General features: G+C 34.2%; 1 protein-coding gene across 10 annotated transcripts in view; it reads right to left on the bottom strand.

Moving 5' to 3' along the window:
* The window catches only part of LOC109686404 (teneurin-1), an 835,907-nt gene that overhangs the window by 568,766 nt on the left and 242,634 nt on the right, over nt 1-24,507 (bottom strand). For all 10 annotated transcript variants that reach the window (XM_074064014.1, XM_074064010.1, XM_074064012.1 and 7 more), the window contains one exon: nt 22,373-22,652. In XM_074064014.1, coding sequence (XP_073920115.1) covers nt 22,373-22,589 — 217 coding nt within the window. In that variant the 5' untranslated portion in view covers nt 22,590-22,652. The remainder of the gene's footprint in view (nt 1-22,372; nt 22,653-24,507) is intronic.

Here is a 24,507-nt window from a genome sequence, read left to right as displayed (position 1 = left end):
GAATCCTAAAAATGCCACCAGTTTTATTATTTTTAATTCAAATAGATGTCAATCTTGTCACTTTCTAAGGTCTGTTTTTAAATGAAAAATTATAAAGAAGAATCTCAAAAGGGATTATTTCAGTTTTAGGAGACTAAGGAGGATCAGACAGGACAATGCTGAAAGGGAAATCATCACACAGAGATATTGTTGATTATCCTAGCAAATCTCTGTTTCCATCCTACTTTTCTTTCTTGGTTCAAAGATTTTTCTCTAGGGACAGAAGGGAGGTCTGTACATTTCAAATTATTTTTAGGACTTTGATTAACTCTGCCAACAGACCCCAGGTGACTATTAATATACTAATAAAGGCAGTTAAAAGAAGACCTAAGGTCATTCAGTCAGTGAATGAAGCAAAAATGAAAGCATGAGTCTTGACACAGTGATGTAGTCTTTCTAGTAGACCATATAGTAGAGGTAATCAAAACAGGGGCAAATGGGAATAAGGGACACTATCTGCACAAAAGGTTAGAAGACAAGGCTTCTCAGCATGGAATTCAGTGTTAAAATGAAAGAACTTACCAAGTGAACTTTCAATACATGCATTCTATCTCAATAAAGCACAATCCTATTATGACACAGCCCACAATTATAAGGCTACAGATGTACTATAGAAAAAATCCTGTGTCTTGAAATATAAAAGCTCAACAATCAAAAGCCAAAATATAAAGCTCTCAGTTATGTTTCCTAACATAAGCTTTATAAAGGGGTGCTGCTATATTCTATTTGTGTCTGTGACCAAAAGAAAATTGCTTGAATAGTAAATGCCCTGTAAATGCTTGTCCAATTGAATTAGCTAATTGGCTAATGTCAATTTTTTAATGTTTAAGGATCATTTGGGATTATACATTGATTATTTAACAAGTACTTCTCATCCAAAGAAAACTAGAGGCTCATGTCATAGCTTACTAGGGTTTTTGCAAGATGAGACAAACATTTGTAAGAATGCTGTTAATTATGTTTCCACTTCTCATGAATTGTTTACTTTTATTATTTACCTATGTCTTGAATGGTATTGAAGCAAACCATGTAAGTCCCTTTGTCAACTGCCAGAAGTATAATTCTCTACAATTAATCAGTAAAAAAAGAATTAAGCATTGCTTCTTTAGAATTAGGAAAATCCTGCTGTTGATAAATTGAATGCATTAAGAAATTAACATACCAGTAAATGATTGATCATTACAATTATCTGAATTTGCATTTCTAGAATTCTACCGAAAGAACTTGAAATCACTCTTGTAAGATATTTTTAGCCACAGTTCCCCACTGGATAAAGTATACAATATTTGTGCTGCCTTTTAGTACAGTTAGAAATTTGAAACATCTTAAAAATGCTCACAATTGGTCTTTAAATAAATTAATCCAAGATATTTTAAAATTCAAACTCATACTAGACTTTACCAGCTCATTATTTACCTACCCTAATATATAAAAGAAAAATCCATCAGTATGTTATGAATCACAAAAAATTGTAAGTCACTCAAATATCAGGTATCATGATTCAAAAACTGTAGGAGAGATTATTTAAATAAAAATTATTTGGCAGTTGCCAGCATCTATACATAGGTAGCCCATCAAAATATTACTGAGGAGTAAATAAAATAGAGACTACCTCCAAGCAACACCATTCTTAGTGCTAAAAGCATTCCCCTTTGTTTGATGACATTGAATAATAAGTATTGATAAAAATAATCCACATTAATTGAGATCTAATTATGTATTAGATACTGTTTTAGTATTCTATTGGTTTGCATTAATTAAATAAATATTTACAATATGCCTAGTGTGTTTCATTCAGTGTTTTAACTACTGGGATTCAGCAGAGAACAAAACAAACAAAAATTACTGGTCTCACAGAATTTAATTTTATTGAGAAAGACAGCAAATAAATAAAACAAAATATACTAATAAAAATAAGTTTATAGTATACTATAGATAAATATATACTATAAATAAATACATAAAGTATAAATAAAATCATATTTCAGATGATAAGTAGGGTAACCTTAAAGTCTCAGCTTTCCCAGTCTTGGTTTATACCTGTGGTTCTAGTGTACTTATTTCTAGTGCACTCCTTTACTCTCAGAAAAATTTCTATGTGGACAATAAATTATATGGACATCTAAGTGATAAACATTATGGAAAAAGAAAGAACATGATGAGCAATTGTGGGATAGGATGATCATTTGAAATAATACACTCAAGAAATGCCTCACTGAGAGGGAAACATCTGAGTAAAGATCTGCCTTAGGTGAGAGACCAAGTCAGGTAGCTATCAAGAGAAAGAACATTTCAGGCAGAGGCAATAGTGACTGCAAAGGCAGAAATATGCCTCTATTTTCAAGAAATATTACAGAATGGTAGTAACAGAATGGATAAGGGTGAGACAGCAGGTGATGGGGTCACAAATGGAAAAAGAAGCCACATTATGTAGGGTCTTGTGTTCTGAGTGAGCTGGGGAGCCATTACAGGTACTCATGAAGGGAGTGACATAATCTGCCTTAGCTTTTAAAAATATCATTCTGGTTATTGTATTTTGAGTAAATTGTAGGTGTGTAAGGACAGAAATAGATCAGTTAGACTACTGCAAAAATCAGTATGACAAATGACAGTGGCTTGGACAAAGGCAGTAGCAGAGGAGGTAATGAGAATTTAGTCAAATTCTGAGTATGTTTTGAAGGTAGCAATGACAAAAAGTTTGCTGGTACAATAAATGAGCTCAGGGATTTTGTCAAGTACAGATATAAGGACCTGAAGAGTTGCCAGAATTTGAGATGGGAAAGATTAGGGAAGCGGGTTTTGAAAGGACAGTCAAGAGTTTGGTTTTGAGTTTGTTTCATCCCGGATATCTCAAAAATAAAAACTGAGAGAAGGCATTGTGCACAGTGAGTGAACCTTGGGAAGTAATCTTCTAAACAGGAATGGGAGACAAGTAAAAGTGAAATGGAGAATTAAGTCAATCCATTGCTTACTTTTTGAGCTGTTCACACCTCTGAGTAACTTAAGTTTGATCTTACTAGGGCCCCTGTGAAGAGCTTGGAAAATGCCTGGGGAAAGTTGTGCACTGGAATACAGAAACGAGAGCAATACATTAATTGCTCTTTCTCTCATAGGTGAAAGGTTGTCCCCAAGATGTGTCAATTCTCTCATACTTCCAGATTTGCTCATGCTTCAGAATGACTGAGACATTCTACATACAAGTAGAAGAAAATACAGGAAATGACAGCTATCTGGATGAGCTGAGAAGAAGTGTTTTTAGTGTTTGTCTGCACACAGCTGGTAATTGCAATAATAGCTGGAATGAAAAGGTGGGATGAGATCATATGGGGTGGAGAACAAGAATTGTCTGATACATATATGTTAAATTTGAAATACCAGGCATCCAAGAAGTGATCAAAAATAGCAAGCTTGGTGCATGAATCTGAATTTGAGAGATGTTAAACCTGCAAATATAATTTTTTTCACACATATATGTTATTAATATCATGCAATGGGATTCCCTGATCAAAGGAGCAATTGTAGCAAACGTAGAAGAGGAAGGGGTCTGAAGGTTGGGTCATTAGGTACTACAATGTTTAATGGTTGATATGAGGAAAATCCAACATATGGAAGTGAGATGAGATAGTCAATGGGATAGAAGGAAACTGAGAATATGATATTCTGAAAACCAAATGAAGGAGTGATGAATGCCATTAAATGCTGCTGGAAGTTCAAACTGAGAACTAAGAATTGACCATTGACTTTACCACCATGGGAGGCCTTTATGATCTTGACAAGAGTAGTTGCTAAGGATAACAAGGAACTCTAAGGTTTAGACATCAGAAAAATTATTAAGCTTAAGTGTTGAGTTTCTTGCACATAGCAGTAGGGAATGAAATGAAGGTAACTATGATGCAACCATCAGATCCTAAAAAACTGCCTGTCAGTCTGAAGACTGACAAGCCATGTTAATGAAAGCAGGAGAAAACAAAAGTCACATGGTATAAATTTCAAAAGAAGTGAAGCTGCTAAACAGAAGACCTTGGAATAAATAGGTTATCATTGAGTAAATTTTCTCTGACTCAGTTAATTCAGGTAGTTAGTATATAATCTTAGAAAGGGCAGGGTCGAGAATTTGAACTTTGTCATAGATTGCTATCCTGGGAAGAAAGGGAAATTGTCATTTGGTCATGGAATACAATTTAGTCTCGCACAGCTATCTTGTAAATTATATTAGTCCGATGGTAATCACAGAGGGTTCTTGGCATTAAAGTGCAGAAGCCTCAGTGTATACCAATCCCTACTAATAGGTATTTTGAAAGGAATAAAAAGGGAGCATTATCTTCTATTATAGATTTATTTGAACATAAAATAGTACATGTTATAAATACCTATCTACACATATAGTATATTGATTAAAAGCATGACCTTCAGTGTCCAATAGACATGCTCAAATCTCAACTGGGCCACTTACTACATGTGTCATTTTAGGTAAGTTAACCTCCTTCTCCAAGCCTCAATTTTGCAACCTGTAAAATGGGATTAGCAGTATGCCCAATTGACATGGGGTTGTTTTAAAGATTGGATGAGATCGTGCTTAGCACAGTGCACAATACATAATAAATATTATCTATTATTATTTTAAAATGGCAAGCATGGGGAGTTGTTTGCTGAAATATAGTTGCTTGCAAAGTCCTACTCTGCTGTTTTTGTTAGGCCAAAAGCATTTTTCTGAAACAGCTTTTTACTTTATTTTAAACTTGGGAACTCACCAGGGACTGATTTTTGTTTTATTTTTGCTGCTCTGAAGTCACCGATGAAGTTAAGCCTCTTACGTGGATTAAGTCAATGGCAATATTGATTTGGGCATTTTATGAGCTACCAATTCGAGTTATCATAACGTTTCAAGGAAGAAAAGAAATCCCCTAGAAGATTAGAAACTCTCCCATTCTTACTCTGAGTAGACTTAGTTGTAAAATAATCCAGTGGATGTTTAGTTAGGAAGACCATCAGGACCACAAACTAAAAAGCAGTATTTCCACTTTTTTAAACTATAGAATAAATAAAATGTGTCTCCTATAGTTTACCAATGAAGAAAATTGTTCACATTAATTTGTTCATTTCCTGGGCCTTCCAAATATGAAGATCCATTAGAATATACAGAATTTTGAAAAAAATATGGGTTTATAATGATAGTAACTGAAATAAGATTGGGTCATGAACTCTCAAATGAGTTTATGACATGAAGGCAAAAGGAGGTATTAAGAACTTGACAAACACTCATATACTGTTGAAGATTCACTAAAACTCCATTACTGGGGCTCAAAGTTATCAGCAAGCATTGAAGTGCATGTTCTCTTCCCATCTGGCTTGCTTGAAGTTTACTGAATCTATAAAAGCTATGATGCTTTTGGCAAGTTGCAGCAAAGTAAGACATTTCTAATCCAATTGGTCAGCGTGCATGACTACAAGACTGTAAAAGAGAGATGTTTAGAAATTTGATTCTCATCAATACACTTTCAGGATTTTAAATTTCATTATTGGATATTAATAATGTCATTTTAGCAAAGATATTCTTGCAAAACCTTTTTTTCAAATTAGCAGCAGAGTTTTATTGAGAGTAAAAAAGAGTGAGTGAAAACAAGAAAGCATAGTCTTCAAGGAATAGGGTGCATGGGCTCTGAACAAGGTGGCTTAAGAGCAGTACCTGTCAAACTGAGAAAACTTGAAATGAAGATATTCTGTGACATTTCACAGCAGTTTAATTGGAGGCATTACAATTATATTCACCAATACAGGACTAAGTATGTTGTTAAACCTGTTTATCCTGTTGCTCACCTACTTCATTAAGCTATGGAACAAAGGCCTGGGAGCTTATGATCCATAATGAAATCAGACTGACTGGTGTGGAGGTACTGATTCCCATGTATAAAATTCCAATTCATTCTGATTTCCAATATCACAATTTCCTAGATTCTAAGAATGGGAAAAAGATCACTCTTGAAAATGTATATAAAAGGCACTATGTGAGTTGAGGATACTTGAGAAATGATTTCAGGAATAATATTTATTCCTGAGTTCTCAGAATGATTTACATTTAGAATCTCAGTTAATTTTCTTCACCACAGGAAGGAAATATTAGCTTCACTTTATATAAGTGAAAACAAACTTTGTAAAAGTTATTTCATTAAATGAAAAAATCATCAAGCACCTATGATATATCAGGATTTATAAAAGGAAATAAGACATAGTCTAGTATCGAAAGAAGTTGATAGTTGTGTTGGAGAAACAAGCAAGTAATATTTGATTATAATTGAGAGTGGTTGGTGCTCTAGTAATAATAAGTAAAGTGTTATAGAAGCATCTAGGAGGGATATCAGCCAATACTACACAAGAACAAGGAAAGCATTCCAGAAAAAGCAGTGTCTAAGAGTACGTGTGAAGGCTGAGAAGGACTTGGCCAGATGCAGAGAGGGAATGAATGGGTTTATAAGCAGTGCTTCAGTGAGACATGAAAGCTGTTAAAATGTACCTGGAAGGGTAGCAAACTTTGGAATCAATACAAGTAATGTTATCAGATCCACAGCCTTAAAGACATGAGGGACCATGGTTGTAGGTCTGGTAATGGTAGAGTTGGATGGCATTCACCAAGTAATAGTAGGTTTATTGTTTTATTGATGATTATTAATTTTTAACATGAGAGTAGATGAGTTGCAGTAATGTGGTAGAGATTTAAGTTTATGGAGTGTGAAACAATAAAGAGGAGGATCCAAAGGAATGACTGTTGGAGAAACATGATTGAGGCAGGCTGAAAAGTAAGAAGCACCAACTGATGTAGGGTTGCTCCAAGCTTCATTCAATTCAACTCAATCTGATTTGGTTTAACTCAATTCATTTATTCATTCAGGAAATATTTACTAAGCACTTATTCTGGGATGACACTGTGCTAGGATATCAAGCAAAAGAGCAGTTTCAATCTAAATTGCTACTTATTATTCTCCCTATTATATCATCCTAAATAATTCAGCATCAAATAAGTCAAAACCAATACGCTTTTCATTCAGTTTACTAAGCATGTGTTAAGTGTCTGATCTATTTTAAGGAAAGTGCTGCACGATATCACAGGGTCCAGTTACTGGTTACTAGTAGATGGTTATGCTCCATGTTCTCTAAGGATAGGGGAGGAGGGAAAGGGCTTGCAGTACTATTGGGAGATTTTTTTTTTGTAAAATATGCTAGAAAATGTTAGAAATTTCTTGGTGGCTTCAAAATCAACCAATACTTACTGAATTTTTCTTGTGAAAAACAGTAATTGCCAAGTTGAATGCTGATGAGAAAGGTATATAGAATAAAAACCCAGAATTGTAATACTTTAGGAATGGCACACTATCACAAAAGTTTGGTGTTAGGACTGAATCAGAATCAAATTTTAGGTAATTTTTAGGGGGGCAGGCTTAGTATGTTGTTGCCTGAAAGGCATGTTCTGTGAAGGTCCTTAGAAATTTTGTGATTTCATTTTAAGTCCTTTGAACTTTGGTTTTGAACCCAAGTAATAAAAACTAGTTAATTGTGTTCTTTTTATAGTTTCTGTGTTTTAAAGCCTTATTTTAGCAAAGGTGCAAGTATTTAAATAAAAACAATGACTTATAGAAATCTGTTTAGGTTCTTGAAAAGGTAACTTTCTGATGGCATTCTTGTTGAACCCAGTTGTCATGTAATTCTGGATTATGGTGAATCCAGATTCCAGAGTGACAGCCTTCACAATGCTCTTATGGAGGTATAATTCTAAAAACATAGGTGCCAATTGCACAGTACAGAAATACATGCAAATTAGGGTTGCAAATATGCATTTTAGATAATCACATTAGTACAGTACAACCATAGTTGTTAACAAAAACCAAAATAATAGCGAATCTCATTGAATTACAACATCTACTTTTACATTTATTTACTCCTGGCAGGTGGAGTGGATAAAGATGAAACAGATATTAAGAATACAAAGCTACCTCTAAGCTCTCAGGTTCTCTTTATTCTAACATTGAGGTTGTTCTTCAATGGATTCTGTGTCTATAGTGAAATAAGTGGAAGTAACTGACCAGAACATTCTCCTACACACATATAGTCTTAAACCAATTTCACATTTGGATCCAAGTCTAAAAGATAAAGACATGGAAAAGAGCACTCATACATTTTAGAAAGCTTTTTGTGTGTGAATTTTAGGCTAAATACTATTAACTGCCAAAATTATGAAATTATAATCTAGCTGTGCATTTATTTTATCTAAACTTATTTTTTGTATACTAAAACTACCACATATATTTCTCAGACAGACCATTCAGACAAAGTAACAATACTAGAACTCTGCAAATTTCTATAAAAAGTAAAAATAAAGTATATAACAATCCAGGTGTCCAATATTCAAATCAAATTTCAAGAGACTCAAAGCCCCTTTCAATTACTTTACTGAACATTCAGTGTTATATATTTAATAAATTTATTCAATAGATATTTATTGAATGTCTATTATGTGTCAAATATGATTATTCATTCTAAAGTAAATTCCAAAAACATGGAGGCAGAAACATGGCACAAATGGCTGACTTGTATTTTTAAATGGTATTGATCAGATATCTTCCATGGTCCATTGGAAAGATGCACTGATCCTGCCAATTCAAAACGTGGATTGGAAAGAACATGCTGACTGACCATGTTGACTGTGTATTACGTTTTTAGAAATCAGCTTTATTGCTTTGTTTCCAAAAGCTGGTGTGAAGGCAACCACTAAGAAACAGCTTCCAAAAGCCAATGCTTGGCAAGCATACCTGAGGTTTGACAGTGGAAGGTATAAGAGCGATAAGGAGCATAAATATCCATGTATGAAGTTTATATCTGGCTCCATAGAGGTTCTCTTCTTTTTTTTTTTTTTTTACTTACCATTATTATATACAGGTATGCCTTGTATAAGAAAATGCAATCAATAGGAAAAAAATCAGAGCACAATTCCATTACAAATTGATCCACCTCATTGTTCCACACATACATCTATGATTACTAAATTATGACAGAAATATGTGCGTGTATACTTATAAAACATGCAATAAATGTTTGCATTTCTTGTGACCATGCCATTTATCAAAGTCACAGATTATGTTTTTCCCAATTAATGAAGGTGATTTTGGACCATATTTATTGATGAATTTGAGATACATTAGCATTCAGTCTGGTTATATGTCAGTGTAATAATTTTAAGTGTTCTTAAAATTCTGGACTTGAACCATTAATGAGAAGACATAATTGGACTTCCATAGTGAGGCCTTGTAAATGTCTTACTTGAAGCTTGAGAAATGATTCTTAATTCAAACCTTTAAATTCTATGAAAGGTTTGGACGTGTCCTTATTTTTTTTGCCTCGAGCTCATTTCTAATGCTTTATTCTGTGACACAAAAGAATGAAGGGTCATTCACTCAGTTAGATTCAAGAGCAATAAAATTAAATATTTCATGTGTTACAGGAATGATTGGCACCAAAATAGAACCGCATATGGTTCAGTTTATGCTGATGGGACAACACAATCCTCAGCTTTTAGTATAAAAGCTTCAAATGGAAATATTTCCAAGGTTCCAGGGGATTCAAGATTTATCTTCTACCACATCTAGACTGTCTCAGAATTAAAATGAGAAAGTAAAGGGCTGAAAATAAATAGAACTTATTTGTATAGATGCCAGTTCTGCATTATAGATGACCAAAAAACAGAGTAACAGTTTTCTGACAGGACAATTTCCTGACAGGACATGTTGGCATACCTCATACTTATGTTGTTGCAGATATTTAAAACTGATTTTGACTATTCGAATGAATATAAAGCTACATTTCTAAAGGCTAATTCTGAATCTTTCTCAAATCTTTATAATAAAAGAGAATCAGCATGTAATACAGATATAATCCCAATCAACCCTAGGAACTAAAACATTTCAAGATGCTACAGAGGTTCTCCATTATCTACTGAACCAAAATCCCTGACTTTTCACTTCACTTTTTAGGGTTAGCCACTGATTCCTTCTACATTTCACCAACCTCCCTTTTGCATCACCTGCAGTCTGTCTGCCTCAGCAATGTTATCTATTCTGTTTGACATTCAAATTATCTGACTTAACTCGTCTCTGTGTCTTTGTGTAAGCCATATAAAAAATGAGCCCCAATGTTTTAAAAGGACAAAAAACTTTTTCACCAGTCTACACAATCCCAGAGACAAATATCCCTATTTGATCCTGCCCTGTAGCTGAATCAGTTCAGGAGGAACCAAATCATCTATCCTCAAAAAGGAGAGTTGCTTTGCTTCCCAGGAAATAGTTATCAATGTGACACTTAGCCAGGGAGTCAGTCTTCCTTTTCAAATTGTGTACATCTTTAAAGGAAACATAATTCTACTGAATAAAGTTTTTAAAGAAGAGAACACCAAAATCATTCTTCATATTATGGTGTAGTTTTCAATCCAGGTTTGGGAAGAAGCTTTAATATGCTTAACATAGCATTAAGTAAAGTGGGCTAAGAGATAGGCAGTGCAGATGTAAAAGATATTTTCAGATTGAGAGCCAAAAGCCATATGGCCTCAGCAGCAGAAAGTCAAAAGAATTGAAAAAACAATCTAAAGAATGGTTGGCTGGCTAAAGAATGTCCACCATCAAGAAACTTGATGACCAAATATCACAATTTTGTAATATGTTAATTATGAGCTGTAATTTTATATTGTTTCATAAAATTAGTTTAAGAATCTATACAGAGAATTATTGCAAACAAATTCAGCCCTACTAGGCGATTCCTACCATCTGTAAATAAATTGGTATCTTGGAGACAATGACTAATCATACTATTAATTCACTGATAAAGAGGAAAAGGGGAGATTACAGAAATGATGACTTTCAAAAAGATGTATAAAAGTGCAACTTTTATACTGCACCACTGTAAATATATATATGTGTGTGTGTGTGTGTATACTCAACATAACTCAAAATTATCATTTTATATAGTTATGTTGTATAATAAATGTTTACATAAAGAAATATTACTTCCTTATTATAAAATAAACACAGACCATCTTTAAATTTGGTTGATGGACTTCATATACAGAACTAAGAAACCTCTTGCAATTGCTTTAAATGGGGTGGAGAGGGGGCGGAGGGGGAGAGATGATGGGGGCAATGTACATAACATACAATACAAGTCTAATCAGAATTGTCAGTATGAATCCTCCCTGTATAATGAATATATCCTAATAAAAGTTTATATATAAAAAAATCTTATACTCCTCCCATACCATGCTATGAAGAACTACTATTCTATGCATTGGGAGACACTGAAGGATTCTCAAAGGAATGATATGATCTGTTTGTGTTTTAGAAAGATCACTGGCAACAAGATGGAAGACAGACTGGAAGTTCATCATTCAGTAGAAGAAAGTTTAACGCACAAAATGTATATCATAACATCCTTTAAATAAGCTATTCAGAATAGCACTCCAAAAGTGCCAACTTCAGATTGACATTGAATAATATTTGGCAAACATTTTTCTAAATGTTTTTCTAAATGTTCTCAAAACACAGCATGGACATTATCTACTAGAGATGTACCTAATAGCGTAGTGGAAAGAATACAGGTTTTATTCAGAAAACCATGGGTATATATCTCAGCTTTGTTACTTAAGCTGTATAACTTTAGAAAAATTGGGATCATCAATAAAAATTTAAATATTTGCCCCAAATCATGAGTATCTAAACAAGTAAATAAAATTAAGAAAATAGTCTTAATGATTATTTCTTTATCATAGAGTTGTGATGAGGACTAAAAAAACTATATGTAAATTCACTTAGCAGAGTACTTAACAGCCATGGTCAATAAGATTCATTGTCATTGATGTTCCCATACCTCCATTTTCAGTCCCACATTACCTAGGCTCCACAAATTCATGTATAACTCCCTCTTTGTCTTGTCTAAGAATTCTCAGTACTCATTTGAAGGTCTTGACCTACATTCAGCAGATAACCTTGTCTGTTCTTTATCAAAGACAACTGAAAACATCAAGACATGAATTTTTTAACTTCTTGCCACTCTGTTTTGGAACCTACTTCCTGTCTGAGAGGATACAGCAAATATTCCCCTTTAAAAGCCTTTCCTTCCACCTGAGGTCCTGAAACATTCATTAAAAGAGTCATTTTCCAAAAATAATTTTTTGAGTGTACTGGGGATTAAACCTAGGGCCTTGAGCTTGCTAAGCAGGCCCTCTTCCATTTGAGTCATGTCCACAGTCCTTTTTTGCTTTAGTTATTTTTTGGATAGGATTTCATATTTTTGGTGGAGGCTGGCCTCAGACTGCAATCCTCTTCCCTATGCCTCCTGGGATTACAGATGTATACCACTATGCCTATCTTATCTGTTGAAATGGGTCTTGCTAATGTTTTTTGTCTGGGCTGTACTTGTACCATTATCCTCCCAGTCTCTGCATCCTGAGAAGGTAGGATCACGGGTGTGCACCATCATGCCTGGCCCCTCCAATACAACCTTATTATACTTAATTATATTCACTTGCATTTTCTCTTCAAATTCTTGTGACTTGGCCTCTTTCTTTAAGATTACTAAAACTTCTTTGTAGTGAATCTGGATCTCAGATGTACATTGTAATCTTGTGAGGAGATATTTTTAATGCTAGGGCCCCACCCCTGGAAATTTTGATTTAATTGGTCTGAAAATGAGTTTTGGCACTTGGACTTGTAAATCTCCCCATGTGATTTTCATATCCAGTCTAGGTGAAGAATCTCTGGTCTAAAGTCAACAATGTTCTGCTAAAGTGCCTGACTTGATGCCTTTTGTCAGTTTTCATTTTACTTGTTAATTCTGAAGCATTTAAAAATATTAGTCACATTTTCTTACTGGATAATCTCCCCGCTTGTTTTATGTGATATATGTTCCTTTTGGATTTTCTGTGCATTTCAAGACCACTTTTCTTTTCCCCACTATCTTTAATGCAGATATTTTCATGGTATCATATGTGGTTCTATTTCTGATTGTACATATCCTTCCTGCTCCTACAACTTCAGGAGCCACCTATTTATATTTCTGTGAAAATGACAGCAGAATTTTGATAGTGATTGCATTGAATCTGTACCTCACATTGGGCAGTATAGAAAGTTCAACAATATTAAATGACTACACACATACATACATACACACACACGCACAATTTCCTTAAACCTGAGATCTGAAATTTATGCTTAGTAGCTATGGCAGTGGGCTCTATGTCAACGCTTAGATCCTAATTCCAGTTTTATCACTTACTACTTCTCTGCCTCACTTTATTCATTTGATAAATGGGAATAATAATGATCCAACCTCATAGAATTGTTGAGAAAAATAAACAACATAATCCATTTAAAGTGTTTTACTCATTCTTAATAAATATTAACTACTTCCCTCATAATCTTCATCAATTTCTATGCAGAATGCATCATTTTAGCTTCCAGACCCCTCACAGTATGCACTTTACATACATCACTATTATAGCACTAAATGTACTGCATCACCATTGATGTTGTGTATGTGCTTTCTATGTTTACTGTGAAGTTTTTGAGGGCAAAGACTGCTTTTTATTCCTTGATGTAGTTTCAGAGTTTCACATGGAACTTGACTAAACATTCACACCACAGATTAGAAATAGGTTCACCTTTTACCAACTGTAATTAATTGGCAAGCATTTCATGGGATGCTGTGTTGAAGGAGTATGTGAGGCTATAGCTGGCCTCAACAAGCAAGAACACCATGACTAATTATAGATATCTTCCAAGGAACAGATATACACTTGTGCAGTGACACAAGTGTCATGGGCATTCCATTACAATTTTAGATGCTTCATAGGAACATTTTTATTGAATAAGTCTTCATGAACAACTGTTAGTAGCTGAAAGAAATGAGCTAATTAAAGTCATTATTAAATAATTTGGTTAATTTTCTTTTAGAGTCTGAGTTCTTTCAGGGCAGTCATTATTGATTTTGACACTAGCAATGTGAGGCAACAACAAGCCTAACATGCTCACAGAAGAAAATTCATTACATGTGATCAAATGCTATTGAAATTTTCATTTTATAGGTCTTGCTACATTATATGACACTTACCATCTGTGACTTTTAACACATAAATATAGACTCTGAGATTGAGTTCTTCTAAGATTTTTGTAGGCACTATTATCCAAATCACCTAGATATAAACAATCGCTTAGACTACTGATAAGAATAGAAAATATATCTTTCAAATTTAACGTTCCGTCTACTCCTTCAATCCACAAATGGCAACCCTGATTAAGTGGCTTCTGGTGTGGGATGAAATGACTCATTAACCTGGGGCAAGGAGGGGGGAAATAACAGACATGAAGGTGCATCTATTTCAAGGTGAACTTCATCCACTTATACATTACCTGGATCATGGTTGACATTAAATGAAGGTTGATGTGTAAATAAATAAATTAATGGGTGGATGGATGGGTGGATAGATGGAAAATAATTTGTTTTGCAATATTAGTAAATACAACTCAGAAGTTTTATTTTTTTCCACTAGGTGGTGATAATATGAGATACAAATTTAGATTGTAGTAGTGAAAAATAAAAAAATCAAGCAAACAAACAAAAATCATATAGGAGAAAAAGAAGCTATAAAGGAGTAGGTTAAAAAGGGAGAAATGAAATGCTGTGTCAGCTGTACTGTTAAGAATTTATGATCTTGTCTGATTTGAAACAGTTTCGCACCATACCTCCTTTTTATGCAAGGGTAACTTTTCATTTGTAATTACTTTCCAGTAAAGTGGCTAAATTCAAAACTAATCTTATCTATATAAAAATGATAGGGCAATTATCATAACTGAAATTATTACCTTTGGTTTATATATTCATATATTTACATTTTAGTTTGTTTTATATTAATTTCTTAGGTGATACTCCCCTTGGAAGTGAGCTTGCTTGGAAACAATTGCTAGTCTGAGTGCCTCCAGGAAATCTGCCCCTGCTATGCAACCTGCTAAAAATCCCATGAACCCAGCCTGCCTAGGGCTCATTCATCATGTTAATAAAGAGTTGTGAATAATATTAGATTATTAACCATCTTCTCATTCAAAGGCTTTTGGAAGATAACAAAATCATCTTTAGAATCCAACCCTTCACATGTGTGTGACGGTGGAAGTAGCTATTTTCTTGGCAAATAAAGATAAGACTGTGAATATATTTTCAGATGTAGTAAAGTATATCCTAAAGTATTTCCTCTAAACTAGTCCTTAACTGGATAAAATATTAACTTTTCTAATAGATACAAAGAAACAAAAATATTTCATGATAAATTATATAGTCTATCACTTATCCTTTTCCAATCATAATCAGAATGGAAAGGCTTTTAAACTCCTTGTAAACCCTTGGTCACTGGAACATAAGGAGACTGGCAATGTTGTGGAAGGAAGTGAAAAGTTGCAGTTGCTTCATCTGAAAGGGAAGATAATAGCTCACACCACATAAGGTGCACATGAAGAACAACTGTAAAGTTCCATACCTAGCAGTGCCCTAGAACAGAATGGATAGAATTCAAGGCTGATGATGACAAGTCAATTTTGCCAATGAGAATATGGACACAGAGCTGAAGTAACCTACTTAATCTTACACAGTTAGCAAAAAGCCATCTAGCATACCTGACACTATCAGGTGACCAATCAATGTTATGTCTGCGTTCTTCCTTTCTAACCTAGAAATTAATGATTTTCTGAGATCCTACAATGTATATGTATGTAATTGTGCATGACACGTATGTACAATTGTATTTGTTAATTAAAAAATAAAAATAATAGAAATAATGATTTAGGCTGAGCTTTTGCTAAGCCAATACAAGATATAACCACTGACATATATTTTTGAAAGTTAATAGTATTTTCTTTGACTTATAGGTAATAAGACATGGAATAAAATAGCAAAGAATATTTCAGTCCTAAAAGAAAAAATAATTGGGCCCATTTGTTTTGCTTTGCATAGAGTAACTCATTTCTCCCCCAAAGGAGTGCATATTTTCCCTCCCAGCTATTTTTATAGATCAGTGAGTCAATGGCAGATGAGATCCAGATTTTCCAGATTTTCACCTTGTTGTTCTTTATATTTTAGTTTATATAAGGTAGTGCACTGAAGGATGGTACTAGCTAAAATATAAATATGTTTAAAATGTGTTTACGTAAATTCATGGATGATAGATTAGGATTTTTGTCCTTGGCTTTTTCCAGGGCCACTCTACACATGTTCCCTGAATAATCTTATCCATCCCCAAGCAGCTCCTGCTCTAAAGCACTGATGAGATCAAACCTTCTTATATTCACACCCCAGATCCTTCCTGAGCCCAAGACACCCATTTCCAACTGCCTGATGGAAAATCGCACCAACATCGTATTTTAAACTTAACATGTACAAAAACAAAGTCACCCTTTTCTCTTCCAAACTTAGTCTTTCTCTTGGTAAATGGATCACCATCTTTGCAGTTTTCCAAATTTGAAGCTTTAGACACATCCTTACCTCTGACATCTCTTTCAATCTTGGCCAGCAATCAGTTACCAAGGCCTATCAATTCGACCACATTAAGATAACTTGAATGCATCCCTTTATCTCCTCAGCCATCCCTGGCTTTTTCATAGTTTTTTACTTTTGACCTACTAATCTGCCCTCTTGGAGTACCTTTCTGGTAAATGCTTATTCACATTTTAAGACCCATGTCGAATGTTGTCTTTCTATGGACATTGATTTCCCTGAAGAAGTTAGTTGTTTCATCCTGTGTACTTCCATGGCAGTTTATCAGCACAGTAGTTCCCACTTATCTACAAGAAACACCTTAAACATGTTCAAAGACCCTCAGTGGATGCCTGAAATCATCAATAATACCAAACCCTACATATAATATTTCTGTCTACATACAAGTATAAATTTTAATTTATAAATTAGGCACAGTATGGTATTAACAGTAATTACATATAGGATTAAAAATTATAGCAATATACTATAATAGAAGTTATGTTGGGGTGGCCTTACTGCTTTTTTCTCTCTTTCTCTCTGTCTCCACCCTATATTCATGTTTCTACTTTTTGTGATGATGTGACATGACAGAATGCTTACATGATGAGATGAAGTGAATGATATAGACATTGTGATGAGTGTTAGGCTACCACTGGCCTTCAGATGATAGGTCAGAAGAAAGATCATCTACTTTTGATGATCTTGGGTCATTGAGCCATAATGGTATCAATAATTATAAGTCAGGAGTCTGACAATGTTGGTGGTTGAAAATCCTTGATATTTGAAGGTTTTGTTTTTAAGTTTTGCTGGAACTGTTTGAAAGAATATTGTAATTGGAAGTTGCTATCTCTTTGTAACTTATCAAAGGGTTGCTGTAGAAAGTACAATATAACTTTACTGATATGTCCCAGCTGAGAATCACATTCTATAACTTTGTCATTAAATATCTGTGCAATTTGAAACATGGTAAATTTCAGTGTTGTTCATATTATGGGTTCTGCCTCAGTTTCTTCTTCATCTTCCTCTTCCTTTGTAGATGACTCAACAAGTTATTTTTTTGTTAAGTCTTCTCAATGGTCTTCAGTATGTTCTTGAACTTTTTCAACAACCATATTGGAAAATCCTTCTCCATCAACTTGTTTTGCTGTGTGAGTGATTTTTCCAACTTCTCCATCAATCTTCGAGAAGCCTTTAAAATCATTCATGACTTCCTAAGTTCTTCTAACAGGTATTTAAAGATTCAGTCTTAATTTTTCTGCTGTAGTTTTGATGAATGTTATTGCATCAGCAACAGTGAAGGATTTCCATCATTATATTATTTCCAGATTATGATTAGCTCCCAAAGCTGAACCAGGGATGGGAAAGTAGTGGAAAACAGCCTCCCAAAAACATGCATATGAGCTAGCTCCCTCTCACACACCACCAAAACAAAAACAACAATAGCTCATCCAATGAGATTAAATACCAAGTGTGTATGTACTTTGATGTGCCAAATAATGCTTTGGTCAAGGGGCTAAAGCAAGAGATTGTACTTGGAGGTAAAAACATAACCTTGACATTTTCACTTTCATAGGGAATGGACTGAGGATGGTCAGGTGTCTGTTCTATTATTAATGGGACTCTAAATTCAAACCTTTTCTCTTCCAAATATTTTTTCATTTTTGGGACGAATACATTGGTGAACAGACATAATCAAGATAGCTGTCACCCATACTTCCTGATTACTTTACCTGATCATTAGCAGATAATTTTGCTTTTATTTTAGAGGGAGCATAAGTTCTTTGCTGAATTTATAATGTGCCCTGCAGTGTTGCCACATAATACCTACATTAACCTGTCCTTCCACACTTTGTGCCTTTTATGAACATAGGTTCTACTGAACATCTTTCAGACAGCCTAGTTTCATTGCAACTAAAAACTTGCTCTGGATGGTACCCTTTCTGTAAAAACTTATTCAACTCAGCTAGGAATGTGGAAGAAACTTCAGCAATAGAAGCAGCATCTCTAGAAATTTTTGTACTTTTCAGTCCAAACTTACCCCTGATTTTGTGTCACTTGTTTCTGAGAATCCCTTGCTGAAGTTCTTGTACAGACTCAATACTTCTTGGCTTAGCATGTTGCCATCAATCTGAACACATTTTCTAATCATGTCTTCTACTCACAAATTTAATGCATTTTCTACCTTTACTAAACACTTATCATGCATTGTGACAGTTAATTTTGTAGTTTGAAGTGCAATAGCAATGCTATCATAATTTTCTTTTTCTTTCTTCATTCATAATTTCATGAATAGGCTTAAGCAAAATTAGCACCTTAGTAAGACCCTATTTCAAAAACACCCAACACAAAAAAAGGACTGCTGGAGTGGCTCAAGGTATAAGCCCTGAGTTCAACCGAAAGAAGAATTAGCATATTATTTTTTCTTTCCTTAAGTCAAGAACTTTCACCTTCATAAAGATATACTTTATGGCTTCTCTTTGGCATATCCAAATTGTCAGCACCAGTACTCTTCTGCTTTGGAGTCATTATTAAGTAAAGTAAGAATTATTTGAACACAAACACTGCAATATCAGATGGATGATCTGATAAGTGAGACAGCTGCAAAATGACTAAGGAATGAGTAGCATACAGTACAAAGGATGATCATGTCCTGGATGGGACAGAGAAAGATAATGTTAGATTTCATTAGGCTACACATAGTGGCACACAATTTAAAACATATAAATTGTTTATTTCTGAAATTTCCTATTTCAAATTTTTGGATGTCAGTTGACTGGGTAACTAAAATCCATAGAAAATCAAGGCATGAATGGGGGCACAATAACAAAAGCACTCATTACATGTAATTGCAGTGATTTATTTGAATACCTATATTTTTCACCACATATGCAATTCCTATAAGCAATAATTCTTCATCTCTAGCATGGGACTCAAGGCCTGATACATATTAAGTGCTAAATAAAAGCTTATTGCATAAAAATAGTTTATTGAAAGGAAGTTAGCATGACATCATACAAGACAAATTACCCTCATTCCAAATTCCTTTCAATCACACTGCAGAGACAAAATCTGAGGATGGCTAGCTCTTGATGTTGACTCAGCACAAATTGTTCACTTTTAAAACTATCTTCAGAGTTCATTCTTAAGATGTATTTTCTACATGTGTATGAATATGGAACATTGAACTCTGTAGAAATCATTTTAAGAAGGGGAGGAGGAAGAGGGAGAACAATGGAGGGGGTGAACCAAACTGGGGTACATTATATGCGTATATGGAAATGTCACAATGAAATGCCCTGTGCAACTATTATAAACTATTAAAAACATTTTAAAAATATAAACTCATAAATCAACCATATTATATCCATATCTCATAACTCACAATTATGAGTTCATATTCTGTAAGGATAATCTTATAGCAAAATATTTTAATGGGAACTATGCATTTTTTAAAGTGTAACAGAGCTACAAAACTTACATAGGAAAACATTTACCAATTTTCATGTACATAGAAGTATAAAACTATTTTAGAATAAATGTACATGATCTTTAGCTAAAAATTCAAGGGAGATTAAAATGAATTGCTTGAAAAAACAGATACATAACTTTTACCAGTTATATCAAAAGATAAAAACGAATAATATATTTAACATCATGCACTTAGTGTATATTTAAATGTCAGTAACAATGTCTTAAATCTTTGACTCAATTTAAAGTTTTTCTAATGCAAGATTGCAATATTAGAATACGGTAATTTTCATTTGTAATAACTGCATTTGATATGGTAATATTTAAACAGCAGTTTTTAATGCATAATAAGCACTTGGGTTTCAGTTCATAGCAACTATTTCCACAAATAAAATAATTATATGGCATATACTACATGCAAATCTTACAGGAAAACAGACATCAAAAGACAAATCATGATCCTTATCTTCATTGAGTGTACAATCTAGGAAGATATATGCAACCATAATAAGAGGTAAGGGTTGCAAATAAAGTATCCTGAAAGTTTATGGAGCAAGAGACCACCTACATCATGGGATAGTGTTGTTGATGGGGGTCACGTGATGATGCAGGAAGGGTTTAGTGACAAAAGATGCATATAAATTAGGCCTTGAAAGAAGGTTGGACAGGAGTAAAGGAGGCTAACAGAGAAGGACATTCTGAAAAATTATTTGTGACTGGAGCTGTAACTCAGTGGTAGAGTGCTTGCCTAACAAAGCCCTGGGTTCCATCCTTAATACCACAAAAGAATCTTCCTCTGCCAAGAAATAGGTAACAAGAAGCAAGAAGACTAGAGAAGGATGTGGTGAGATACAGAGCAGTTAGTAATTTAAAAAAAAAAAAGTGTATGCACATGGGAATAAATGAACAAAATAAATAAATAAAATTTTTTAAAAAATTAAAAAAACAGATCATCTGATTCTCATAGAGCATCTACGAATGGCTCCTCATAATGAAACAGAACTTTTTGGTTTGTAATATTCTCGTTAATATCTTCTTATTAAAGTCAAAATTTTAATACCAAAAAAATATATAATGAGAGTAAGGCTGATGAGAATGGAGGAAACATGTAAAAGATGGGCAAGTTGTTAGAAACATACTTTTGTAGTTAACTGGGAGAAGGGGGACATAACAGATGTGTGATGAAACAAAGAAGAGAACTGGGTTTGAGGGTATTAAGATGATTTAAGATGCATTGAATGTAGAGTGGCCAGTGTGTCATTCATTCAGAAATTCTAGCAGGTAACTGAAAATTTAGGACTAGAATTCAGGAAGGATGTGAGGACTGAAAATAAATATAAATTTGGAAACGCCCCAAATAGATATGATCATTGAAAGGATCTGAGCAAAAGAGATTTCAGAGGAATGGTACAGGTCTTCAAAATTCAGCAGGCATCAGAATTTCTTGGAAGGCTTTTCAAAGCATATTTTCTAGGTCTCACCCTCAGGATTTCTGAAATAGAGGCTGAGAATTTGCATCTTTAATAAGTTCCCAGGTTATGCTGAAGGTGCTGGGTCAGCATAAACACATTAAAAATCCATCATTTAGATAAACAAATCTTGTTTTCTAAATTTCAGCCTGGTTTATTCATAACAAATAATCTGTGCCAATGTCAGTATCAGTTTTCTATGTATTAAAATAGTATTTAATACTGCTTATCTCTCAATTGAAAATAAATAGAAATCATATTTCTATCTACTTGTTTTTATTTGTTAGAAACTATTTCTTCAATCCATAATTGAGAGGCAAGACTGCCCAAAGAATATATATTACACTATGACTAAGCTTAAGAAAGGTTCCAGAAACTTCTCACTTTCCCATTGGATTGTGTTTCCGTATTCTGTTGATAGAGTTTTTGGACCCTTGACTCAAGGTTTGCACTAATCTGCTAGCTTTTTCAGCGGGCAAATATTTACTTAAGACTTTTGTCCCATATAAGCAATGGCTTGAAAAGCACTTAGTTTGTTACTTTTTATCTAACCATAAATAATTTACCCTTCAGTGTATAAATGGCTATTTGTAGGATTAGAAAAATTTTGAAAGCTCTGATAAGAAGGTCATTGCATCTAAATTCAAGCATAATCCTTAAGAAGCACATGTAACCTATAACCTCATTTGGGTTAGCATATGAAAGAGATTCACTGAACATATGTAAGCAGTGGAAATTACTAACCAGTTAAGACCAGCAAATTTGTTTTTGAAACATAGGTTGATGTGTATAAGCATTCCCTGATAGAAAATATTAGTTGTCAAAATTCAATATAAACATACCTTGAGTGGATTTCTCTACTTCTTTCCTTTTTCTACTCTGGCTATTGTAATTCATCCTCAGCTCTTGGTTATACTCATGCAGAGTTTCCCTAGAGTTGTATGACTGTCTGGGTTTTCTTCCATCCTCACTCTCATCAGAAGAACTGGTATAAGCTAGATCCATTTCATGCTTGACTTTTGATAGAGGCTGGTAGGGTTTGCAGTCTGTTTGCTCCATCTCTGATTATCAAGCTCAGTTTCATGAAAAAAAGGATGAGGAAGTCCTTTAATGAAAGCAGTCCTGGAAGAGAGTGAAAAACACAAGTTGTCTTAGATTTGTCCTTTTGCAAGGAAACACACCTGGCAGACTTACAATTGGTCTTGACAATACTATCAAAGGAATGAAGCAAAAGACAAACTAGATAACACAAAGGTAGCTGGAGGCAATAATAACAATGTGTTACATGCATACATTGTCAAGCATTTAGAATTAAACCAGAGGTTGCAGCATCAGAAAATACTCAAAGTAAAAGTAAGACAGCCTAAAAATATTTGTTTTGGAATACAAATATAATAAACTTTGTGGTTTACATGTGTTTTTAATGTTAAAGTAGGTGGTTAGATTTAAAAAAATGTTACCGGATTTGAAAGTGATCAAGTGTACAAATATTAGCCTAGCACAATACACATTTGAAATGAAAACTAGTAAGTGAACTACCTTCATAAAGAACAAATTCTTGCCTCTGGTTTAATATTATATTTAAGACAGAGGCTCTGATGAAGGGACGGATTCTGAGTGAGAGAGGTAGCTACTGGAGCTCATGAAATAAAGTGTCCTTGAGGGGACCTGAGTTCTTTGTGCTCCTATTGTGGCTTTTGAGCCTCAGGTCTACAGAGAATTTTTAGTGAGTTAGGTAGTGGTAAAATTGTGTTCTTCATATTAGTGAGAGGATTTAAACAATACTTCTGGTGACTGTACTGGTATAGGAGCAACAGGACCTAAATCAGGTTTAGAAATGGAATATTAAACTCTATGATAAATCACTGAAAGAACCCCTTTTCCCCACAGAATGCTGATCTAGGAGCTCCTGAAGTTCTTAAGGTCAGTAGTGGCATTAGCTGCCCTACTTAGCACAGAAAGGTTTGAAAAGATCAAGTGCCAACCAAGTTGTCAAAGTCATCTGGAAAGTTAAAAGACCTATAAAAAGGTTCTTATTTTCCTCCTTCAAGTTATTTTATCATCATCATTTCTACCCACTGTTGCAACTCCACTACTTGCTCTTTTCATATAATGCTAAATACCTAGTTTGAAACTGAGTAACTGACTGTCCTTTGCAGTGAAATTGGCTCCTTTATTTTTCTTTAGCCCTTCTCCATATGCATTTTCAAAGAGACTTACAGACATCTAGATAGTGGCTTGTCTATCATACACAGTATCTCTTTTTCTGGAATTCCAATTGCATTTATGGCAAGCACACAGAACACAAAAATCACTCAGCAAAGTTTGATGGGCAGACTGATATGTATTAAATGGTACACCTATCTTGAAGTGTGAACAATATTTTATAAATTTGGGTGTTCTTTCCCTGCCAAATATTAAAATCCTTGAAGGTAACACTTCTGTTTCATACCTCCTGATATTCCTTATACCTATTTGCACTATTCTAGGCACATACACAATAGAAACTATTTAACCTTTAATCTTATAAATACAATCAGTTGTTAAAGGGAACACATGGTTTGAATAACATCAGCCTTGAGCATGCTTAGAGAAAAGGCAGATACAATATTATAAACTATAAATGCTAAGGATTCTGCATTATTTTAATCTAATGGTATTTTATGACTTCATATATTGTCTATATACTCACAGCTTCCCAATTCATAGCTTCAGTAAGGATCTCTCTCTTGAGCCACAGACTTAAGTATCTAACTATCTATTCAACATCTCCACTTGGTTATCTACAAGGAATCTAAAGCTTGGTATGTTAAAACTGAGCTCCTGATTGCCAACTCTTCCAAAACCTGATCCTTTCACAGCCTTTTTTATATCGGTAGATGGCCATTCTGTTCTTTTCCTTGCTTAGGCCAAAATAGGTAAAGTCATCCCTGGCTCCTGTCTTTCACATTTCACATGCAGTTTATCAATAAACCTT

Source organism: Castor canadensis, chromosome X (genome assembly GCF_047511655.1).
Source record: "Castor canadensis chromosome X, mCasCan1.hap1v2, whole genome shotgun sequence".
NCBI classification, from domain to species: domain Eukaryota; kingdom Metazoa; phylum Chordata; class Mammalia; order Rodentia; family Castoridae; genus Castor; species Castor canadensis.
The sequence above is the reverse complement of the archived record's forward strand: the minus strand, read 5'-3'. Positions and strand labels throughout refer to the sequence as shown.